The sequence below is a fragment of the Oryzias melastigma genome, linkage group LG4 (assembly GCF_002922805.2).
Source record: "Oryzias melastigma strain HK-1 linkage group LG4, ASM292280v2, whole genome shotgun sequence".
Lineage (NCBI taxonomy): Eukaryota > Metazoa > Chordata > Actinopteri > Beloniformes > Adrianichthyidae > Oryzias > Oryzias melastigma.
In genome coordinates, this window is record NC_050515.1 from 25,678,968 (window position 1) to 25,698,636 (window position 19,669).

At 37.2% G+C, this 19,669-nt stretch overlaps 1 protein-coding gene across 5 annotated transcripts; it reads left to right on the forward strand.

The window, feature by feature from the left end:
- The first annotated feature begins 3,846 nt into the window (after positions 1–3,846).
- On the forward strand, positions 3,847–19,165 carry il23r (interleukin 23 receptor). Of its 5 annotated transcripts, XM_036211645.1 has the most exons (20): positions 3,847–5,452; positions 5,605–5,657; positions 5,762–5,893; positions 6,026–6,091; positions 6,172–6,265; positions 6,472–6,604; positions 6,695–6,885; positions 7,593–7,713; positions 7,839–8,002; positions 9,190–9,329; positions 9,408–9,600; positions 9,696–9,778; positions 9,954–10,149; positions 10,228–10,410; positions 11,707–11,805; positions 11,892–12,047; positions 16,919–17,059; positions 17,151–17,238; positions 17,540–17,630; positions 18,382–19,165. In XM_036211645.1, exons 2-20 carry the CDS (start codon positions 5,637–5,639, stop codon positions 19,030–19,032), a joined length of 2,943 nt encoding a protein of 980 aa, XP_036067538.1. In that variant the 5' UTR covers positions 3,847–5,452; positions 5,605–5,636; the 3' UTR covers positions 19,033–19,165. The 5 variants fall into 5 exon arrangements, with proteins under 5 accessions (XP_036067538.1, XP_024133927.1, XP_036067539.1 ...); XM_024278159.2 differs by having other exon boundaries at positions 3,847–5,657; positions 6,175–6,265; XM_036211648.1 differs by having other exon boundaries at positions 3,856–5,657; positions 5,779–5,893.
- The last annotated feature ends 504 nt before the right edge of the window (positions 19,166–19,669 follow it).

The window sequence follows — 19,669 nt, forward strand, 5'->3', positions numbered from 1 at the left end:
TGGATTCACTGTGGTGACATGAGAATGAATTTAGAACATTAACACTTTTTAAAAATATTTATTTGGGTAAGAGATGAAAAAGCACTGTGTAACCTGTTCTTCCACTTCAACAGGACCATCATCAGAAAAAGACACTGTGCTCAGTCAGAACTCTCTGGAACAGGATGTGCTCCAAAGCAGGTTATCTTGAGAGAATAAGTTGCCATAGTTACATAACTGAAAGTTGAGGTTATCCACCAACTTACCCTCAAACTTATCTGGGTTTGTATCACAACCCGCTTCCTGGAGCAGGTTGTCTCTTCTGCATGAACATTTGTTTGTTATTGTTTCTCTTCAGGGCGTATTTTGTGCCACTTTTTCACTGTGCCAAACCATTAGCTGAAGAACAAAGAAAAGAAGGGATAGAAACATTTTTTTGCGGTATGGTCATTCTTTAATTGTTAAAAATGTATGTTTATTACTTTTTGTTTGTATGTATCCTATTATGTTAAGCAAAGAGTAGTGCTGATTTCACTTAAGTGTCAGAAGTTAAAGAAAGAATCCACTTTAAAAATGAAATCTGTTGAAAAACTCTCAATCAGGAGTTTATAAAGATCCACCTCATATGTGAAGAGATTCTGCAGGCGTTTCATTCCTTCTGCTGTCCGCCTAACAACTAATATCACTCAGAAAATCAACCATGTTCAGTCTACCACAGTCAAAACTGGATTTTCATTATGTTGTTTGGGACACGTTTTGTTGCACATTTCTTTTTAACTTCAGGGGTAAAAAGGAAAGTTGAGTGTTCAAAGACTAATGTATTTAAGTAGGATTGTATGTTTCTGAGTGTGAGCTGAAGAGGCCCATGCAGAGTACAGGTTTTGATCTTTTTCAATTTCCCCAGTGGGTGTGTGGTGAGAATTATGACCTCAGAGAACAATAGTTTGTTCTTACTATCCCTTTAAATTCTTTATTAAACATATTATTAAGGATAAAGTAAGGTATAGAGCTCTCAGTCACTCGTGAACTGTCTATTAGAATGACTGAATATGGTCGCACATCACTAAGTGCCCAAGGAAAGCAGTTTAAACTACATTATATCTGACAAACCTCTTGTTATTTGTTTAAAAAACAGTTTTTTATTTAGCAAATTTGGTATTGAACTCTGGGCTTCACAGCCCCCATGTGGAAAATGTGGGAAAGTCACAGCCTACAATGTTCTAAGTGTTTTTTGTGAGAGAAAACAATGTAGAGTAAAAAAAAAAAAAAAAGTGTGCCAACTCAGAAACATTTGAAGATGTGTGTGGGTGGATGTGGTGTTGACTCTTTCAAAAAGGCAATTGGAAAGGTTTGTCATTAACATAACCTGCTGCTATTCTGAGCTTTAACAATGCTGATTAGCAGCAGTTACAGAAACTGCAGACATACTGTATCATCCACGCTGATGGAGTCAGTTTTGAGAACTTTTGCTGAAAGGAAAAAGTTTGGACAAAGATGTAGAGAATATTACACTCCACAAACACTTGAGTTATTTCTTTAACCTTATTCTTTGATTATCCATGTTTGGATAAATTCTTAGGTCATTTTTTTTGGAGCAATACTAATATTTTGTGTTATAGTAGTTTCAATTCAACCCAATTTGTGTTTTTTTTCCCCTGAGTTAAATAATCTAGAAAAAAAAGGATAGTCCCTTTTAACCCTTATATTGTGTTTGGGTCAAAATTAACCCACTTTCAAGTGTGAAAATGGGTCAGTTTTGACTCAAGCACTATATCAGAATTATCCCTCCTAGACGCTTACATGGAGAGGTGTTCCGGGCATGTCTCATGCTGGAGAGACTACGTCTCTCGGCTGGCCTGGGAATGTCTTGGGGCTCCTCGGAGGAGCTGGAGGAAGTGGCCGGGGGGAGGGAAGTCTGGGTATCTTTGCTTAGACTGCTGCCCCCGGATGAGCGGCAGAAGATGGATGGATGGTGTTACTTCCTTAAGTAAGAAAGCAGCAGAAAAAAAAGATTTTTTTGTTTTAATGTAGGCTATTTCATCTTGGTTAGGCAGTTAAAGGGTTAAAATTCATTGAAAACAATTGGCCGGATCCGGCCCTCCGGGTAATTTTTATTTTTTTTAATGTTTAAGTTAATTTATTCTGGAACAGTATTTCTGCCTGTTTTATTCATAATGTTTAAAAGTTAAATTTTTAAAGTTTAAAAAAATCAGGTTTATTGTGTTCAATGAATGTTTATACTGTTCGGCCCAAAACCTACGGTGTGTTTTGGATTTTGGCCCCCCGTGTGATTGAGTTTGACACCCCTGCTTTAGGAGTTACCACAAGGAATCCTCCTCACATCTATGAACCTCCTCTTTGGTCTTCCTCTTTTACTTTATATCTCCATCTTCAGCATCATCACTGTTTCTCCTGCATTCGTCTCTACCATAATCTGTTCCTCTGATGGATTCATTCCCGATCCTGATCCATCCTCATCATTCCCAAAGAAAACCTCAACATCTTCATCTCTGCTACCTCCAGCTGTCCCTGCATCAGTTTGTATGGCTGCTCTCACCACCGTCTTCTACACTTTTCCTTTATTTTCTCTTTCCTTTCCCACTCTCTGTTGGCCTGAACTGTTGACCTTGTTCTTTTTAAATTTTGTTTTCTGTTTCTGTAAATTCTGAGTGAACAGCAGCCACAAGCCTTTAAAAGAGTCCTTATCTCACTTCCACAATCATTCACTTTCTTTTCACCTTTTTTACTTTGACTTTGCTTTGAGATATTTGTTGTCATGAAACAGAATCAGTCACCTATTTTATTTTATTACAGATGCTTGTATAATTTGCTGCTTTTTTCGAAAAATGACCATATTTAGATTAGAAATGTTCAAAAACAGTTTTAGTCAGACACATTGTATTTTATTTATGGAAAAATACTGTGATTTAGGTATATAAGTAAAGTAGTTACATCGGTTTACTTGACTTCTCTATGACCAGGATGGATGCTTTCCTTTTAATTGTATCTCAGCAGCAAAAGGGGAGCAAGGCAGTTCCAATCTGCACAACACTACCGCTAAAATCCACAACCTGGCAACAAACCTGCAAAACGATGTACCTCGTTCTAGAAAACAAGCTGAAGTGTTGATTTTAAGTCACTTGATTTTCCTGTAATGTATGTTCTTGCACGTTCTGTCTTTATCTGCGTCAGACTCGTGCTGCTGTTGCTTTGTAGATTGAGGTCATGCTTTTTCTTATGCTGTTGTGGTGTAATCTGAGGTTTGGTAGATAAAGAAAACAAAATCATAAAGAAAAAAAAAACATCTATTCTCATGCAAACTGTGCAAACTTAGTAGTTTTAAATACATTTAAATGGACAAATATAACATGTAAATGTGCAGAGGTTTGATCAATATTTCTCATTTGAGTTTAGAGATATTGCATAAAAATGTAAAAGTATTTTAAAACACAGAAAATGTTAAATATTTTTATTTTTATGCCTAGGACATGAGAAAAATGTAATAGAAATGTATTTCTGTAGAGCAAAACAGAATGAAGTTAAGGTCATCAATTCTTAGTATTTCATTTAATTTTTATATTTCACTTTTAAATTTGGGGGATTTTAAGAATGTTTGCATCCAGAGAAGGACATAGTTTCATGTCTGATAAGAACAGATCCCGCTCTGTTCGGTAATGTTCAAGAAAAATTTGTGGAAAATCTAGATCAGGAATTTCCAACATTTGAGCCTAAACAGAGCTCAAACCTGGATTCTAAACCTCTTTAGAAAAATACACTTAATTTTTGCTTTTGTGGTCATTAAGCCTTTCATTTGCAATAATTGAATTATTGTTTTTTATTATTTATAACAATTTCTACATATTTCATTTTTTTATAGCAGTACATTCAAGTTCCTTTCAAAATAAAACCCTCCCTGTGTTGAATTAGAAGACTTATTTAAATAAAAATGCAAGAAAGTCAAATGACACATGACATTTTCTTGGTACACTTTCCTCCATTTTCTCCTTTTACTATAGAAGGTAAACATGACAACATTAGTGTAGTTTTTTTTTTTTCTTCCATCGATATGAGCTTCTACCCCAGACAACAAAATCCCTTCCTTTATCCTTGTTCCCTTAGTCGAGTGTCAGGAACCTTGTGGTGTTTTTTGACAAAATCTCTATCTTTGGAAGAACACGATAAAAATAACGTCAAAAACATCTTATCTAAACCTGACTGGAGAAGATTATCCATGCTTTTATCTCTTCAGGTTTAGATTGTCATACTTCACTTTTTAACTGTGTAAGCTTTTTAAAACGCTCAAAACTCTGTGGCAAGGCTTTTAACAGGAGCCAATCAACAAGCACACATAACTATGGAGTTATCTGTGTCTTATTGGCTTCAAGGTAAATTTTAAAATGTTACCTGTAGTTTTTAGAGCCTTGCATGGACTAACTCCCAAATACATCGCTGACCTATTAACCCTCGACTCTACGGTCCGGTCCTTGAGGTCTTCAAACCAAAATCTGTTACAAATTCCAAAAAATCCCTTTGGAACAACCTTTGTTAGTACAACAGATTGACTCCGTTGAGTGTTTTAAAAGTCCGGTCAAGACGTTTTTATTCGGAAGAGCTTTAAGTTCATCAATTTTTGTCTTTTATTGTTGCTTTTACGTTTGCTTTTTTTTTGTTTACAATACACTGTATATGTATGACTGGCTGTAATTTCATGTGTTTTTACTCTTATGAAGCACTACAGAAATAAATATTTACTTCCTTGCTTACTTTAACCTTATTCTAATAATAAACCACTCTTAATTTTGTATTTCTTTACTAAAAATCCAATGACATAACCTAATTGACTAATTTGCTAATGAACCAAAACTACAAACCTGTTATTTATTGAAATTGTTTCCGTTTTTTTAAACTAAAGAGCAAAAATGAAGGCATTACGGAGCCTCATGAGGCTTCAGAGCCTCAGGTTGCAGATCCCGATATTAACTGCTAATATGCACCTCATAATGTTCTTAAATAAAGTGTGAAATCTGTTTTGAATGAGCCTTTTACAAAAACACTGCACAGCTGTCAGGTAGAGAACAGCAGAATATTTTGGTTAATGTGAGACTTTCAAAATCCCTTCTGTCCCCATTCATCTCACTTCAAATCATCTCTTTATTGAGATATAAAGGAGCTATCTCCCATGTGCATGACCTCAATAAATCCTTTTATTGTTTCAAAGGTAGAGCTTGTAATTCTAAAAATTAGTAACTCTCAGTCTGGGGTTTCTTTCATCTTCACATGAGCATCCTGTCAGGTCGCACATCTGGGGTTTCCCTGTAAGCTCACAAAAGTTAGAAATGGAAAAAACTGTAGAAATAAGGTCGCTGTTTAGTCTAAGAAGGTCTCAAACGAACGAGGCGAAGGAGCGACGGGCTTCAGCAGGCCGCTCCTCTGGATAACATGGAACCCAGGTGAACCAGGTCACACCTGCTGTGTAAGTTTGCTTTAACTTACTTATAATTACATTTAAAAACCAGAAATGTGTCAGTTTAACAATACATTTTAAGTGCTGTTTACCTCACTTCAAAGAACATGAAAAACGGCACAACTACTGTCAGTCAGAATCAACATTTTTTCCTGTCTTAGCTTAAAAACATTTGCTGACAGCGACGTGCTGAATGGGATCAGACGCGCTGAAGGTAAGCTTGTTGGCTGTGATGATAAACAGGCAGCAGAAGTAGGCCAGAGAAACTCTCAGATGAATGATCAAAGTTTCTACTTTGCTGCAATACCACCAAACTAGGTCATTGGCCCCTTTAGGTTCATTTCAACTCACTTAAATCGTGATGCGTCTTCACAAAGCCAGACGTTCCTGGCAGACAGAGGTTTGGTGAGAGCGGATCGGATCAGAAAGGATGGACGACCTGATGATCTGGTGAGGTTTTTCTGATATTTGATGCTTGTGTTTTCATGTAGAGTTAAATGCTCAGACCTGATTCAGTGACAGTTTTGTAGATGTTTGGTGTTTTCTGACGCCTGAGCTGAAAGGAATTTCAAATGTTTTCAGAGCGATCAGTTGCTACTTTTTCTCATGTTGGCAAGACTGCTGTGTACCTGCATGACTAAGGATGAGGTAGCACTTTATCTTTAGCGATGGTTTATTGAGGATAACTCCTAAAGAAATAACCAAGAAATGTGAAATATTTTCTTTAGCAGATGCTGAGTGTTTGCCAATTCAGGAGAGATGAGATGAATCACCTCGCAGCTATTTGGGGATGCATTCTCTTTCTTACTTTTTCCAGCAAACGTGAGTTTCTTTTGTTTTTCTTCTGATTTTCATTTGATTAAACAAAACGTTACAGTTTCTATAATTAGGTACGTTGGAAAACAATGGAAATCCCCTGTTTTTGCCTTAAAATGTCAAACATTGTCTGTACAGAACAAAAAAATGTGTTTTTTCTTCAAATTCAGGAATGTTTTTCAACTTTTCTCCAATCTTTCTGTTTTTGACAGACTTTCCTCTTCTCTGTGTCGACTGTGGGAGTTTTATTGCCCATGGATACCTCACAGTGGAGCCAGCTCCACTCTTCCTGCTGGGGTCAAATCTGTCAGTCTACTGCCACATCCATGAATGTAGTAAATGGGGGTAGGAATATCCAATTTAATGTTATTTGATGCTAAATGTTAAATATCACTTTCTTCACTGCTAAATATGATCCTTTGTTCTGCTCTTTAGGTCCAAGATGTCCCTGGAACTCAGAAACAAGACAGTAACTATTTACGATTTGTCCCAAAGAATCAACTGCACCACTGCATTGCTCAATGTGCCGTCGGTCCTGATCCCACGATCCTCCGCCGTCTGCAAGATGAAGACGGATCAAAAATCCAACTGGATTGTTGTTAATGGACTGGATCTGCAGGCTGGTCGTATGTATATGTCTCTACTCCTAGAAGCCCCCCTATTAAGCACATTTCTCCAACAGATTACTTTTAGAATTTTGCATGTTGTGTTGAANNNNTTTTTTTTTTTTTTTTTTTTTGGAATGAGTCGTGTTCAGCCAATCAACAGTGTCAGTAACTGAGAGAGAGCAGGATGGATCTGACAGAAAATATTGCCTTTTCTTTTTCGTTTTCTCTCAGAATTTACTACATTGTGGAATTAGTTGTTTATTTACATGCATGAAACCAGGACATGTTGATGTCTGAGCTGTGGTGCACGAAAAGGGTGAACTGCACCTCGGTTTTGACAGGTGGTAAGAGTGAAACTGTGGTCGATAAACCGTCGCTGGGTTGCAGGGAGACCTTTTCCCACACTGTCTGTCAATATGAGGATCCTCTACCAATTTAGATAACTAATGGAACCTTTTACAGCAAATATTGTTAAACCTTTAAATAAAAAGTCATGTGGAAAACAGCAGTGTCACCTGGGAGACTTTATTTCAACAAAAGCAGAAGCAGAAATGCAATAAAAACTGATGATCAAACATGAGTCAGCATAAAATTTAAGATAAAATGTAATGGTCTGAAAAACAGGAAGCTTATCTAAAGATATAAGCAATCTGTTTATGGAAAAATCTGTAATTAACAATAAAAATAAAATCATTTGACAGTCTTATCTTTTTATTTTTGTAAAGTCCCTCCAGACAAACCTGCAAATATCACCTGTGAAACAACAAGGAGCTCACAGAGCATCAGATGTTCATGGCAGAGAGGGCGGGAAACACACCTGCCAAGATCCTACAAGATTTCCATCAGGTAGGACGCTCATTAATGCTGTCATTTTTGGTGATTTTTTTTTTTTTATCATTATTATTTACTTGTTTTCTATAGATAAAATATAAGCTTCTGGTCTTAATTGTTTAACATAATTTTCTCCCTAGAGAAAATGGGAAAAACCTGTCCCAACATATCCAGGATGGCGAAATAATCCACATACTACGAACAATGTTGGATGAAAACACTAAATACCAGCTGAGCGTTGAGGCTTCTAACCACTTTGGAGCATCGCGCTCCGACCCTTTCATTCTCTGTGTGAAGGATGTAGGTAAGGATCTGCTTCTGTTTCAAATCACGCACACAAAAAAATAATAATATCGTTGACTGAACTTAAACAAGAAACCATAATGTGTGTCGATGAATGTGTGATGCTTATGATTTATGACTTTTATTTATTCATTTTATTTTGCTCTTATTACTTATTTTATGACTGCATTTGTGTTATGACTATTTATTCATATTTTTTTCTTATTCTTTTACTTTATTGTTAAACTATTTGGAATAAATTATAATTTTATTCTCTTAGAAACAGAATGAATGAAGCATTGACTGGTTAGCATTTTACATTTTGTTGTTCATGTGACAATGATTATAATAAATCTATTCTATACTATATGAGATTAAATAGAGGCATTAATATTCAAAAATATGAGTGTATTTTGGAGCAAAAACAGGCCTTCAGAATTAAGTCATATATTTTTTTTTATCCCATCTGCAGATTATTTTTGAGAATTTTTTATAAGTGAAGAAAAATTGTCTTAAAGGGGCCATACTGGATACACTTAAAAGCTCCAAAAGTAGATTTTAATGGTATGACGCCTTTAAGAATTAAAAAAAATTCGAGTCACTAATTCATGTCTTCTCAAACAAAGATTATTTTGCTATTGAAAATCCTTTTTGATGAGATAACTTTTCTTAAAAGACAGAAAATAAGACATAATTTCCTAAAACAAGGGTCTTTTCCTTTTAAGATTCACATTTTGCAGTGGAAGTTAATCCAATTTAACATTTTTTTAATTTGCATGTTTTCATAGTCATTTTGATTTTGTTTTAAGTATTTAGTTTCTTAAGAAGTGACTCATTCATCAAAATTGTAATCAGTTGTTTGTTTTGGACTCATAGTTTGACTCATAACTGGACTCTTGAGAAAACTTCAGTTATGAACTCTGTATAAACCTTTTTGTTTGGCATATCTATGTACAGATAAACATCTCTTTTGTTCATCGTTTTTAGTATTTTTTGTTTTGATTGCTTAAAGTAAGCCAATTCCAATACTCAGTTCAATAATTATGCAGCTTAGTTTTGGAAGAATCTCCTCTGTTCCTCCAGTTTCTTAAAATTGTTTTCAAAATGAAGCATTTTGTTTGAAAGTCAACACTGATTTCCTTTTTTTATTTTTATTTTTTGTGTGTAACATTCTTTATAGTAACTTATTTGTGTTCTTTTGTGTCACAGTGATACCAGAGACTCCTGATATTGTAGCAATAGAGTTTAGGAACATTTCCGTAAAAGCCGTGTTACGCTGGAAAACCCCTGAGTCAGCAGCACATCTCAGACCCCACGTCAGGTTTCGTACAAACAACAGGGACTTTTGGGTAAAGTGATTCTTTTTTATTCATTTTTATTTCCACAGTTTGTCTCGACAGTGACTTCAGCTCTTCTGCTGTTTTTAGGTGGAGACGAAGGGAGAGATAAAAGAGAGCCTGGTAATAGTAGACGACCTGAAGCCCCTGACTGAATACCAGTTCCAGATGAGAGTTTGTGACTCAGCATCTGAGCATACAACAGACGACACTCCCAGCTTTAGTGTAAAACCACGCTGCAGTAGATGGAGCTCCTCTTTCAAAAAGACAAGCCCTGGAAAAGGCACGTTGATACAATCAATAATTATGAAATGCATGCGGTCCTATTGCATAAAAAGTCTACAAAAAACATAAATGTGTGGTTTATTCTTCACTTAGGTCCATCCCAGCAGCTGCAGGTGTGGAGGATCCTTGAAGGTGACGACAAAAACAGCCTGAGGAATATTACTGTATTGTGGAAGGTACAGCATCATCTAGAATTACGCACTTTGCTTTCTTTTTTTTACATTTTGATAAACTCACAAATAAAGTCATCTCTTTTGGGGAAGATACTGTGAAAACCTTGAAATTTACGTCAAATGTTGTTTAAAAGAAAAGTTGTGTACAAAATAACTGATGAATAAAACTCTGTCACAGCCGCCATCTCCAGGGGATTACAATGGAGAGATTCTACATTACAAGGTCTTAATTAAAGATTTCCATGAGAAGATCTGTGCAGCTGCCTCCAACATGTGTTCAGTTCTGGTACCAGAAGAGGTTCAGGCCCTGAGCATCAGTGCAGTCACCCCGTACGGGACCTCTCCTCCTGCTGAGGTGGAAATCAGACAGTCAGGTACAGTCACGTTAAACCCAGAACACAGGAGAGTTTCTGCTTTTCAAAATAACGGTTTATTATTTTCGATTAATTCAGGTGTTTCAGGACCAAGCTTGCAGGATCTTATTCCTGCAGCGGATGGCAGCTCCGTGCTCGTCTCCTGGTCATCCCCGACTGAAGGAGAACTGTTGTACTACATGATAGAATGGTCCAGCTTTCCTGCTGCTGACCTGCAATGGAAAAAACTGGACAAAAATCAGACGAACACATTGATCACAGGTGGGCTCAGTTTTCAGATAGACGTACTTTTGTCAATTTGGTCTCACAAACACAAGCTTTGGGATCACAACAAAACTGCACAAATGAATAAATGATTTACTGAAATAATCTGTATCTAGAGCAGGAGCGGGTAAGATTTGAAGGCCAATATGTCTGCATGACTTTCAGATATCTTCTCATGACGGATTACCTGGTTCAGGTGTATCCAGCCAATTAGAACATGCCGGAGTGGGGTATGTTAGAAAAAATGCAGCTTTCGATGCCTGGAGTTGCTCCAATTATATCCGGTTCTCCAGATAAATTTAGTTTATTGTTATTAATGGCCCGAAGTTATCTTGCGCTTTTTTCTAACTTGTATAATTTTGACAACATATATTTTTATGGAGAGTAAAATATTGAAAGTTATTTAAGGTTTAAGTTGATTTATTCTGGAATAAAATTCCTGCCTGTTTTTATTTATAGTAATGTTAAAAAGTTACATTTTTAAAGCTTAAAAATCTAGTTTTATTGTGTTCAGTAAATGTTTATACAGTTCAGACTGTGATCTAAGGTGTGTTTTGGATTTTGGCCCCCTCTGAGATTGAATTTGATCTAATGGATCACTTGAAATCTTAACCCACAGAACCGTTAGATAATGGCACAGTCCTGAAATACTGAACAAAATTAATGTAATTTTAAGAATAGCTTCAATTAAAATGCAGTTTATTTTACAGAACTCAAATTAGTTATTTTTTTTTTTTTTTAAACTTGAAAACTTTTTGATTTGCTGTATGAATCACACTCTAAATGTGAGAAAAGTTCAATAATCTGTTTTATGATCCACAGTCCATGTTGTTTTACAACTAGACAAAGCACAAAATGTCTTGTTGGAGAATAATGTTTACCAAATTGATGTTATATTAAAATGTATTGTTTTATCTGTCAATGAAATGCCTGAATGCATTTTTATGAGTATTTTTTTAACTGTTCACTCACATTATTTAGGGTCTAAAAACTTCGATTTTGTTAATTTAATAACAAAAGTATGACTTTATGAATGAAATGCAATAAGGAATATTTGCATTTCACTCAAAGAGGACGATTTATTTTTTTTGTTCATTTATTTCGTTTGTAAATTACTTTCCTTGATATTTTAGTAAGAATCAAAGGAACCACAGTGAGCTTGAAACATTGTGAAACACTGACCTCTTGTGGTGATCTTGTGTACAACACTTTTGTTTTAAACGGAAGTGTAAAGCAGTCCTAGGTGATTGCTTATTTTAAAAAAGGGTTAAACTTTCTGTTCTGCTCTTCCAGGATTAACTGCTGGAGTGAGATTTAATGTGTCTCTGTATGCTGCAACCAGCAGAGGTATCAGCTCTCCATCGTCCAGCCTGGTTTACTCCAGAGAAGAAAGTAAGACTAATAATCAGTTGGGAGTCAGTAGTATCCCTCAGAGGAAGCTGTATCTGTCATTCTCTGTGCCACTGTGTGCCTTTCAGAGCCGACTTCTGGTCCGATCCCATACGTTCTGGTCCATGAAGCCAGGCGGCTCCTGATCCAGTGGAACGAGCTGCCTATAGACCAGCAAAGAGGCTTCATCATAAACTACACCATATATTTGCAGAAACAGGGCTCCAGAGGCAATCAGCAAAGTGGTGAGTAAATACAAACACAAGATAGAACAAAAAAAATGCCAGATTAATCAAGACATTTCTGGAAATCCGAAATGTGTGCAAACATATGTGATCTAAATCTAAAATAGATGCAGTTTCAGATTATGCTTGATGATGCGTGGAGGTCATTGAACTCAATACAGCGAGTTTCCTGTTCATCCTCCCCTTTAAGCCCCTCCCTCGTCACGTTTGTCTTTGGTCTTTCAGTAGTTTCCCATGATACCTGTGTCTTTGCATGTGTGGTCGCCTTGAATTTACAGCAGTATGCATATGCAGAGTCTGCCACAGCACAAGCCACACTTGCATAATGGAAAACATGCAACTGGCATTCCTTTGATTCTCCCCTCCCTCAAAGTTTCAATGCATCAGCAGGGTTTTTCAGCAGAGGCTTCCCGTAATGTGGTAGCATTCAATCAGCAACCAGCCCCTTTACTCTTCATTTATTCCAATTCAGTGCTTAAACCTAAAAAGGAGAATTTATTTGATTACTCTATTATAACTATGCTGTTATTTACACTGGAAGTTGGCATGTTTTTTTTTTATTGTGGACCATCTGGTTGAGTGTTTTTCTGCGGTGTGCTGGTGGGGTTTGGTTAGAAACGTATAGCTGAAACCAACTGAAGTGAGAAGCGTGCATTGTCGTCATTTCCACTTTGTCTTTAGAGCTTTCTAGAGTGGCCTGTGACCACAAACAGGAAGCCCTGAGCATATATGCACCCATGCATCTGTAAGGGCTGTTACGAGCTACTGCGCCTCACACGCCATTTGTGGAAATGCACTGAGAGCTCATGATAGCAAGCCTTTCATGTCTGATGTCTCAGACTAACCAGTTTGTACCATGTGTCGTGTTGAAGTCTAAACAAAGATTGATGTAGATTTACTATAGAACTCACAGGAAAACCTGGTTAAAACCTGGTTACTGCTGTGTACAAAAACAAAAACTCCTTTTTATCCACTATAAGTTAGATGCTTTAAGTATGATTAAAATCAGTTTATTTATAAAGTGCCAGCTAATGGTAGTGAGTAAAGTGAATCAACATCAAACTTTCATACAGTACAGATCACTGTAATGCAGCCAGATTGTCATGATTAGAGCTAGGCAAAACAGTATTTGTTCTATTTTGGTCTGTCATGTTAACAACTTAACTGTGAGACAGGAAATACAAAAGAACCGCGGGGGGGGAGAGAAAGGATTTCACTCTTACAAACAAGCAAGAATTCTTTCCCTGACAGATTTTTTATTTATTTTTGTATTGTTATTTCAGTGTCAAGTGTCCTTGGGTGATTTGAAAGGCGCTTCAAATAAAATGTATTATTATTATTATTATTATTATTTCTACTTCAAAAAATGATTCTATCCTCCACTTGCTACCTGTATTAAATTCACCTACTTTAACCGGTTATCTGCATGAAGACACCTGTCCACACTCTTTAGCAGTCACACTATAACCTCTCCATCGCGGCCAAGACCAAGGAGCTGTCGAAGGACACCAGAGACAACAATCTACAAGCAGCTAGATGAGAAGAGATCAACTGTTGGAGAAATGATTAGAAAATACAAGATCACTGACAATAGACCCTTTTCACGTGACGTCACACAAAACGGCGATTGTGCAGAATGACTTCCGGTTAGATGTTATGTCTATCGTTTAGAACGGCAAAGCTGACAGCTGAACGCTGTTTAAAGTAATTTTACGTAAATGATGAAAGGTGACCTTTCACTCCTGTCAGATCTTTTCTGACAGTTTAAAGTTGCTTACATTTCCGTGTTCACAAAATCACTAAAAATAGAGCCAAAGTAAGACTATTTCAACGTGTCTTACAAAACAGAAAAACTAATAACTGTTGTGTTATTTTCTGACTTAGCTCCCCTTTGCTGTTGCTCAAAACTGTGTCTGATCCCTGAGGGATAATAAAGGTAGACAAGGATAAAAATAATTAGAAAATATTCCAGTTAAAGCATTCCTATTTTTACAATTACCCCTTAAAATGCCCAGAACAACAACAAATAACTCTTACTACAAGGACTATTCATCAAATCAAATCAATATTGTATATTTTTCTGTTAAAATTGGTAAGGCTACCTTTTATTATTTCATACAAATTCTTCAATGTTCTTCTTGTGTTGATGTGATTTGAAGCTACCTGCTGAGAACAAATGTCCTCATGAGCATGGAGGACACATTATATATGACTTTAAAAACAGTTTCAGACTTTTGTGTTCTTTTTCCAGTAAACATAGGGAATTTTAATGTTGGAAAGAAAGAGATTGTCGCTGACTCTTGTTTGGGTTTTTCTTCCACTATAACATCAATATGTCTGTTTGTAACTTGGAGATAAACAAAACTTTTGAACTTAAATTCAGAAAAGACTGCAGTCACTACAGTAAAGAAGTTCTGCCATTGATTTCCACCCTAGTTGGAGTTAGTTTTACCTGCTTCTACTGCAACTTTACTCCTTATCTCCATCATTCCAGCCGATATTCTTGCTATATTTCATATTGTACCTTTCATGTGGAGATTTTTTGCAATAGGTTAGCTTGATAAAAATACAGAAAAAGAACCTTATATTCTTACCAGATAACTGGTCCTCGTTCAGTCAGGTGACGTCTTGAAGTTGAGTCATAGCAACCTTCTTCCTTGTCTCCATTCACATTTTAGTTTCATAAAGTTCAGCCCACTGTTGTTTTTCCACATCAAAATAATCCAAAGGGAACATCATTATGATCAAATGTCTTTGCAAAATTCAAAGTGTTTCCACGCCTTAAACTGTATAATGGAGTGATCATTAATCAAATGTGTGTTGTTCACACTGATGGGACTTAGTTTCTCTGATGTTATTGTAAAATAAACCAACCAAGCCTGAATCCCAATAGTATTTTTACTATATTGATATAATCAATTTATTTCATTTTATACCAGTTTTCGTAATGGATTCAATTAACAACTTGCCACAGACAGGTCAACCTGATTGTATCATAGAAATATGTATCAAATCATCCATTAAGTCGATTAAGTGTTACCTCCCTGTTGTTAACATGCACACGTATTGCTTCTCTGACCCCTCCATCAAGCCCTCTGTCAAGAATTGGTATATTTTGGTCTTCAAATGAATGTCATTGTCTTTTAAAGTCCCACTCCGACCATCTTTTAAACAGTTGTAAAATTGTTCCTAGTTGTCTCCTAATTATGATGATGCTGTTTTTAGCCAAAATAATAATAATAATTAAAAAAACTGTAGTTTCCTAGAACATAGTTTCTGCAGAGCGGTAGGAGTTCATCAGAAATTCACCCCTGAGTTAAGGATAAGTCCTGAGTTGGCAGGGAGTAAGCCTGCGCTCATTTCCCATCAGCCCCTTGATTTGCACTCTCTCCCGCTGGCTTACAGCCCCTCACAACCCCAAGCTAGCAGTAGAGTTTTGAGCATGATTCCAGCTCGGATAAGGAAAACGTATGGATCTATTGGTTTTGGATTCATCAGAATGGAGCAGAACAGGGAGTTTGTGGGAGTTTTGAAAATACATACTCAGAAATGCAATTTTAAGCTTAATTTTCTTAATGAATGTCCTCCATTAAGATAAAATTGCCATAAGGACGTGTTAAAAACACTGAAAATATGATTTTCTTTGGAGTGGGTCGTTGAATTAGCAAAAGCAGCAGAAACCAGTTTGTGTTGGGGTGGATGGTGTGAGTCAAACAAAAGGCATTGAACAGTGTTTGTTGGATTCCTGCAGATTTCTATTTGCAGATTTCTTTCTTAACCTCTGATTTCTGCAGTCCAGGAAGGTCATCTGATTGTTTTTGTGTCCTCTCTAATAAATGTAATGTTAGGGCCCAGTGTATCTTCAGATTCATTTATTTGATAGGGACAATGTACATCAAAAGACATCTCTTTAGAGAGTCATAGATATAAATATGCCTGATTAAAGCACTGATGCTAATTTGCGTCTGTACGACTAGATTATAAATTCTGTGTGAAAGTACCTCCTTGGTTTTAATCTTTGGCCAGGTTTGATCCACATATCTGCACCATAGCGCGTGGATTCACATTTACTGCAAAGTCCTTTGCTCTTTTGTGATCATTGTCAGTTTCATTACGATACATATTCCCTGAAGTGTCAAACCAGAAGCTATCTGACATTTCTGCAATGTGAGCATCTTTCTTGGCTTAAGTCGGCATCCTCACTCTTTGGTGTTGCTTTCAGGAACTGTCTGGCGCAATTCACAAACATTAATTAGTTATTCAGTCAATGTGTGAATGTGTGTGCATGGGCAAAGGGGAGTGTGACCGTAAAGCACATTGAACCTTAAAGCAAGGTGCTATTTAAGTGTCAGGTTTTGGTGTCCAGACACAATCGCAGGACAGCTGTCAGCTCCAAAGAAAGTGTCTTTAATAACATAAAATCCAAAAACTAAGGAAGAGCACAAAGCTGAAAAAACGAGATTAGTCACTAATGTCAAAGTCCATAAACCAACCAAGACCAAACTCCGAAAAAAAAAAAATTAAAAAAAAAAAACACACACAAAACCTGGAATGGGAGACAATATTTAGTGCATGAGGTGACAAGACAAACCTGCAAGGAAGTGAGAGGAGAGACCCTTTATATACAGGAAGAGGAGTGAAAAAACAAAAGGACACAGGTGGAACCCAGCAGGAAGGAGTGGCAATCAGCCCAGGGGAAACACATGACAATAAGTATATGCCATCTTCAAGTTATTTTTAGTCCTGTAATAATGCAACCAAATGTACATTAAAAAATAAAAAGGAAAGGGAGTGAATGCTCACAGATAATTACTAATCGTCTGTATTGGGAAGCCTTCCTAAAGAAAATGAACTGTCATCCTGTTTTCCAGTCACAGTATCGGGATCTGGGCCCAGACAGATGTGGCTGGACTGTCCAGAGGGGACTCTGGCTCTTCAAATGACAGCAACGAACTCGGCAGGAGAAGGACTTCAGGGGCCAAGGATCTGGTCTCAGCCTGCAGCTCCAGCAGGTCAGTGTGCTGCTGGGGTAGAGCTTTGCTCTCAAAATAACATCATTATCTCTGATGTAATGTATTTAGGAATTTGTTCTCCTTTCTCTAGTTGGCCTGGTGGTTGTGATCGTCTTCTCTGCTGCCATCTTCTTCACAGCCATTGCAAACCTGATGTGCTGCAGCTGTGTGAGGAAAAGGTACCGATAAAAAGTGAACTGCTCCTAATCAGTTTCTGAAATGGTCTGACGTTCTTGTTTTATGAGTAATACTGATAAATGCCACTGAGGTTGCCTTTTTTTTAAATGCCAAACCACAGCATCACCACAGCAGATGAGCAAAAATTATCTGCTCGTTTCCTGGTAAATCGAAATTTAACTTTGCACTGATCCTTGGAGTCTTTGCTTGCAAAAATATTTGTTTTTCTGTTTTATTATAAAACTGGAGATTATTCTAATGTCAAATGATAATATTTAAATCTGTGTTGTCTTTGTTTCTCAGGATCAAACAAAAATTCCTGTCCTGGGGGCCGGCGTGGCTTGTTGTGAATTTGCCAAAACCAGGGCACAGTAATGCTATCAGACTGCTAAAGGTAATGATTAATTGGAATTCTGCTAGCTTTTTGGACTATTCTGGCATTTACTAAGATTTCTTAGGCTTTTTTGGAGCTTAGCTAAAATTTCAGCTACATGCTAGCTGTTTTGGCTAATTAGACTTATTTTAACCCTTTTTTAGGTTTTTTGGAACTGGGCTAATTAGCTGTTTTGACTAATTAGCTGTTTTGACTAATTTAGGCTTTTTTCAGTTTTTTTGGCTATTTTGACGTTTAGCTAATAGTTCAGCTACATGCTAGCTGTTTTGGCTAACCTAGTTTTTTTGTATTAGTTTTTTAGGCTAATTTGGCATTTAGCTAATATTTTATCTGGCTATAAGCTTGAGTGATTTCTGCTATCAGCTACAACATTTTTAGCAATCAATTTCAGCTATCAGCTCTAGCATCTTCAGCGGCCTAATTCAGCTTATAGCATTCACACTAGCATTATCACAGGTAATGATATATATCTAGTTCATAATTATGTTAAAAAGTTAAGGTTTTAAAGTTTTAAAGATGTAGTTTTAGAGTGTTCAATAAATGTTTATCCTGTTCCGCCTGCCCACCTAATGTGTGTTTTGCATTTTGGCCCCTTGTGCGATTCAGTTTGACACCCCTGAACTAAAGGTTATCAGTAATCTATGATGTGCTTTTATTCTGACAGCTTTATTTTGGTAAACTACACAACAAACACATATGAAACAAAAGCCTCCAGTGTTTAAATGTTTGCGGTTTTTGGTTCTGCCAACAGAATGACAGCAGCGACCCGGTATTGTCATCCACCAACGATAGTGACCCCCCACTGTCCCCCATCACTGTGATCTCCCAGGAGAGGGATGAAGTGTACCCCACCATCCATGTGGATTTGTCCCAGATTGGCTCAGGCCCATGCACATCCATGTCAGAGACTGGGGCCTTACTGGCTGAACATGCTGGCTACAAACCACAGATTGCTACACTGGATCCAGGAGAAGAGGAGGAGATCGATGAAGAGGAAGAGCAGGAAGATGCTGCAGAAAATCCAGATAAAGACCCATTTTCCAGCTCATGTGGAGACTTACTGTCGGGCTTGTTATCGAGTGTAGAAGTGGAGTACTCGGACACATTCCAGGGGCTGACCCTCGGTTCTATTGCTGGATTTTTGTGGCCAAAAAGTGTGGAAACAAATATCTTAAGTAGCATCTTTTTACAAGGGAAACGGACTACAGCGGATTGTGTGGAGGCCGACAGTGCCTCTGTCGACATGCGTCAGGACTCCGACATTCGGACTTCTCACATAGCTGACATGAACCTGTCTTGGTGTGCAGGTGAGATGAAGCTGGACTCTGGTTACTTCCCCCAAGTCACTGCTGTCAGCGGCTCCCAGGTCACCGCAGAGCAGCAGCAAAAGCAACGGGAGTGACACAAATATCACTAAGTTTCAAGGAAGCATTATGTCTCAGAGCGAGATCAACTTTTACCTCATGAACTGGTTTCATTTGCACTGTCAAAAAAATAATTCAACTAAAACATTAAATAAAAAAATTAAATTTTCAGCCTGATTGCTTTTAATCCTAGTGGGGTGTGGCTAAGGGGATACAGTTCACACCATTGTCGCATCTTCTGTCTGAATAAATGAGACTGTGTCTGACATAAATAGAAAATAGAAGAGATTTGATGTGAGTTAAAGCCATTCAAGTTGAGAAAATCTCTAAAATGATCAGAATAAGAAGAGTAAAACATTCAGAAGAGTTTTTGCACCTCAGTGCTCTTCTTCTAACATTGAGACAGCTGTCAGTTCAAAGAGGGAGTGATCAAACTGATTCAAGCTGAGTAAACGGTGTTCTAGAGTGTACTTGGTCTGCGACAATTGTCAAAGAATAATTCAGATGGATGGCAGAATCCAAGGATTCTGAGTAGAATGTTGCCCCAACCATCATACTACCTCCACAGCTGGTCTTCTTCCTGCAGGGCCTCCCTATGATTTATCAGACCAAGCTTTTATTCTTTTACCACATGGTCCTGCTCCCACGGACATACTCCCAGAGTGCATCAGTGAA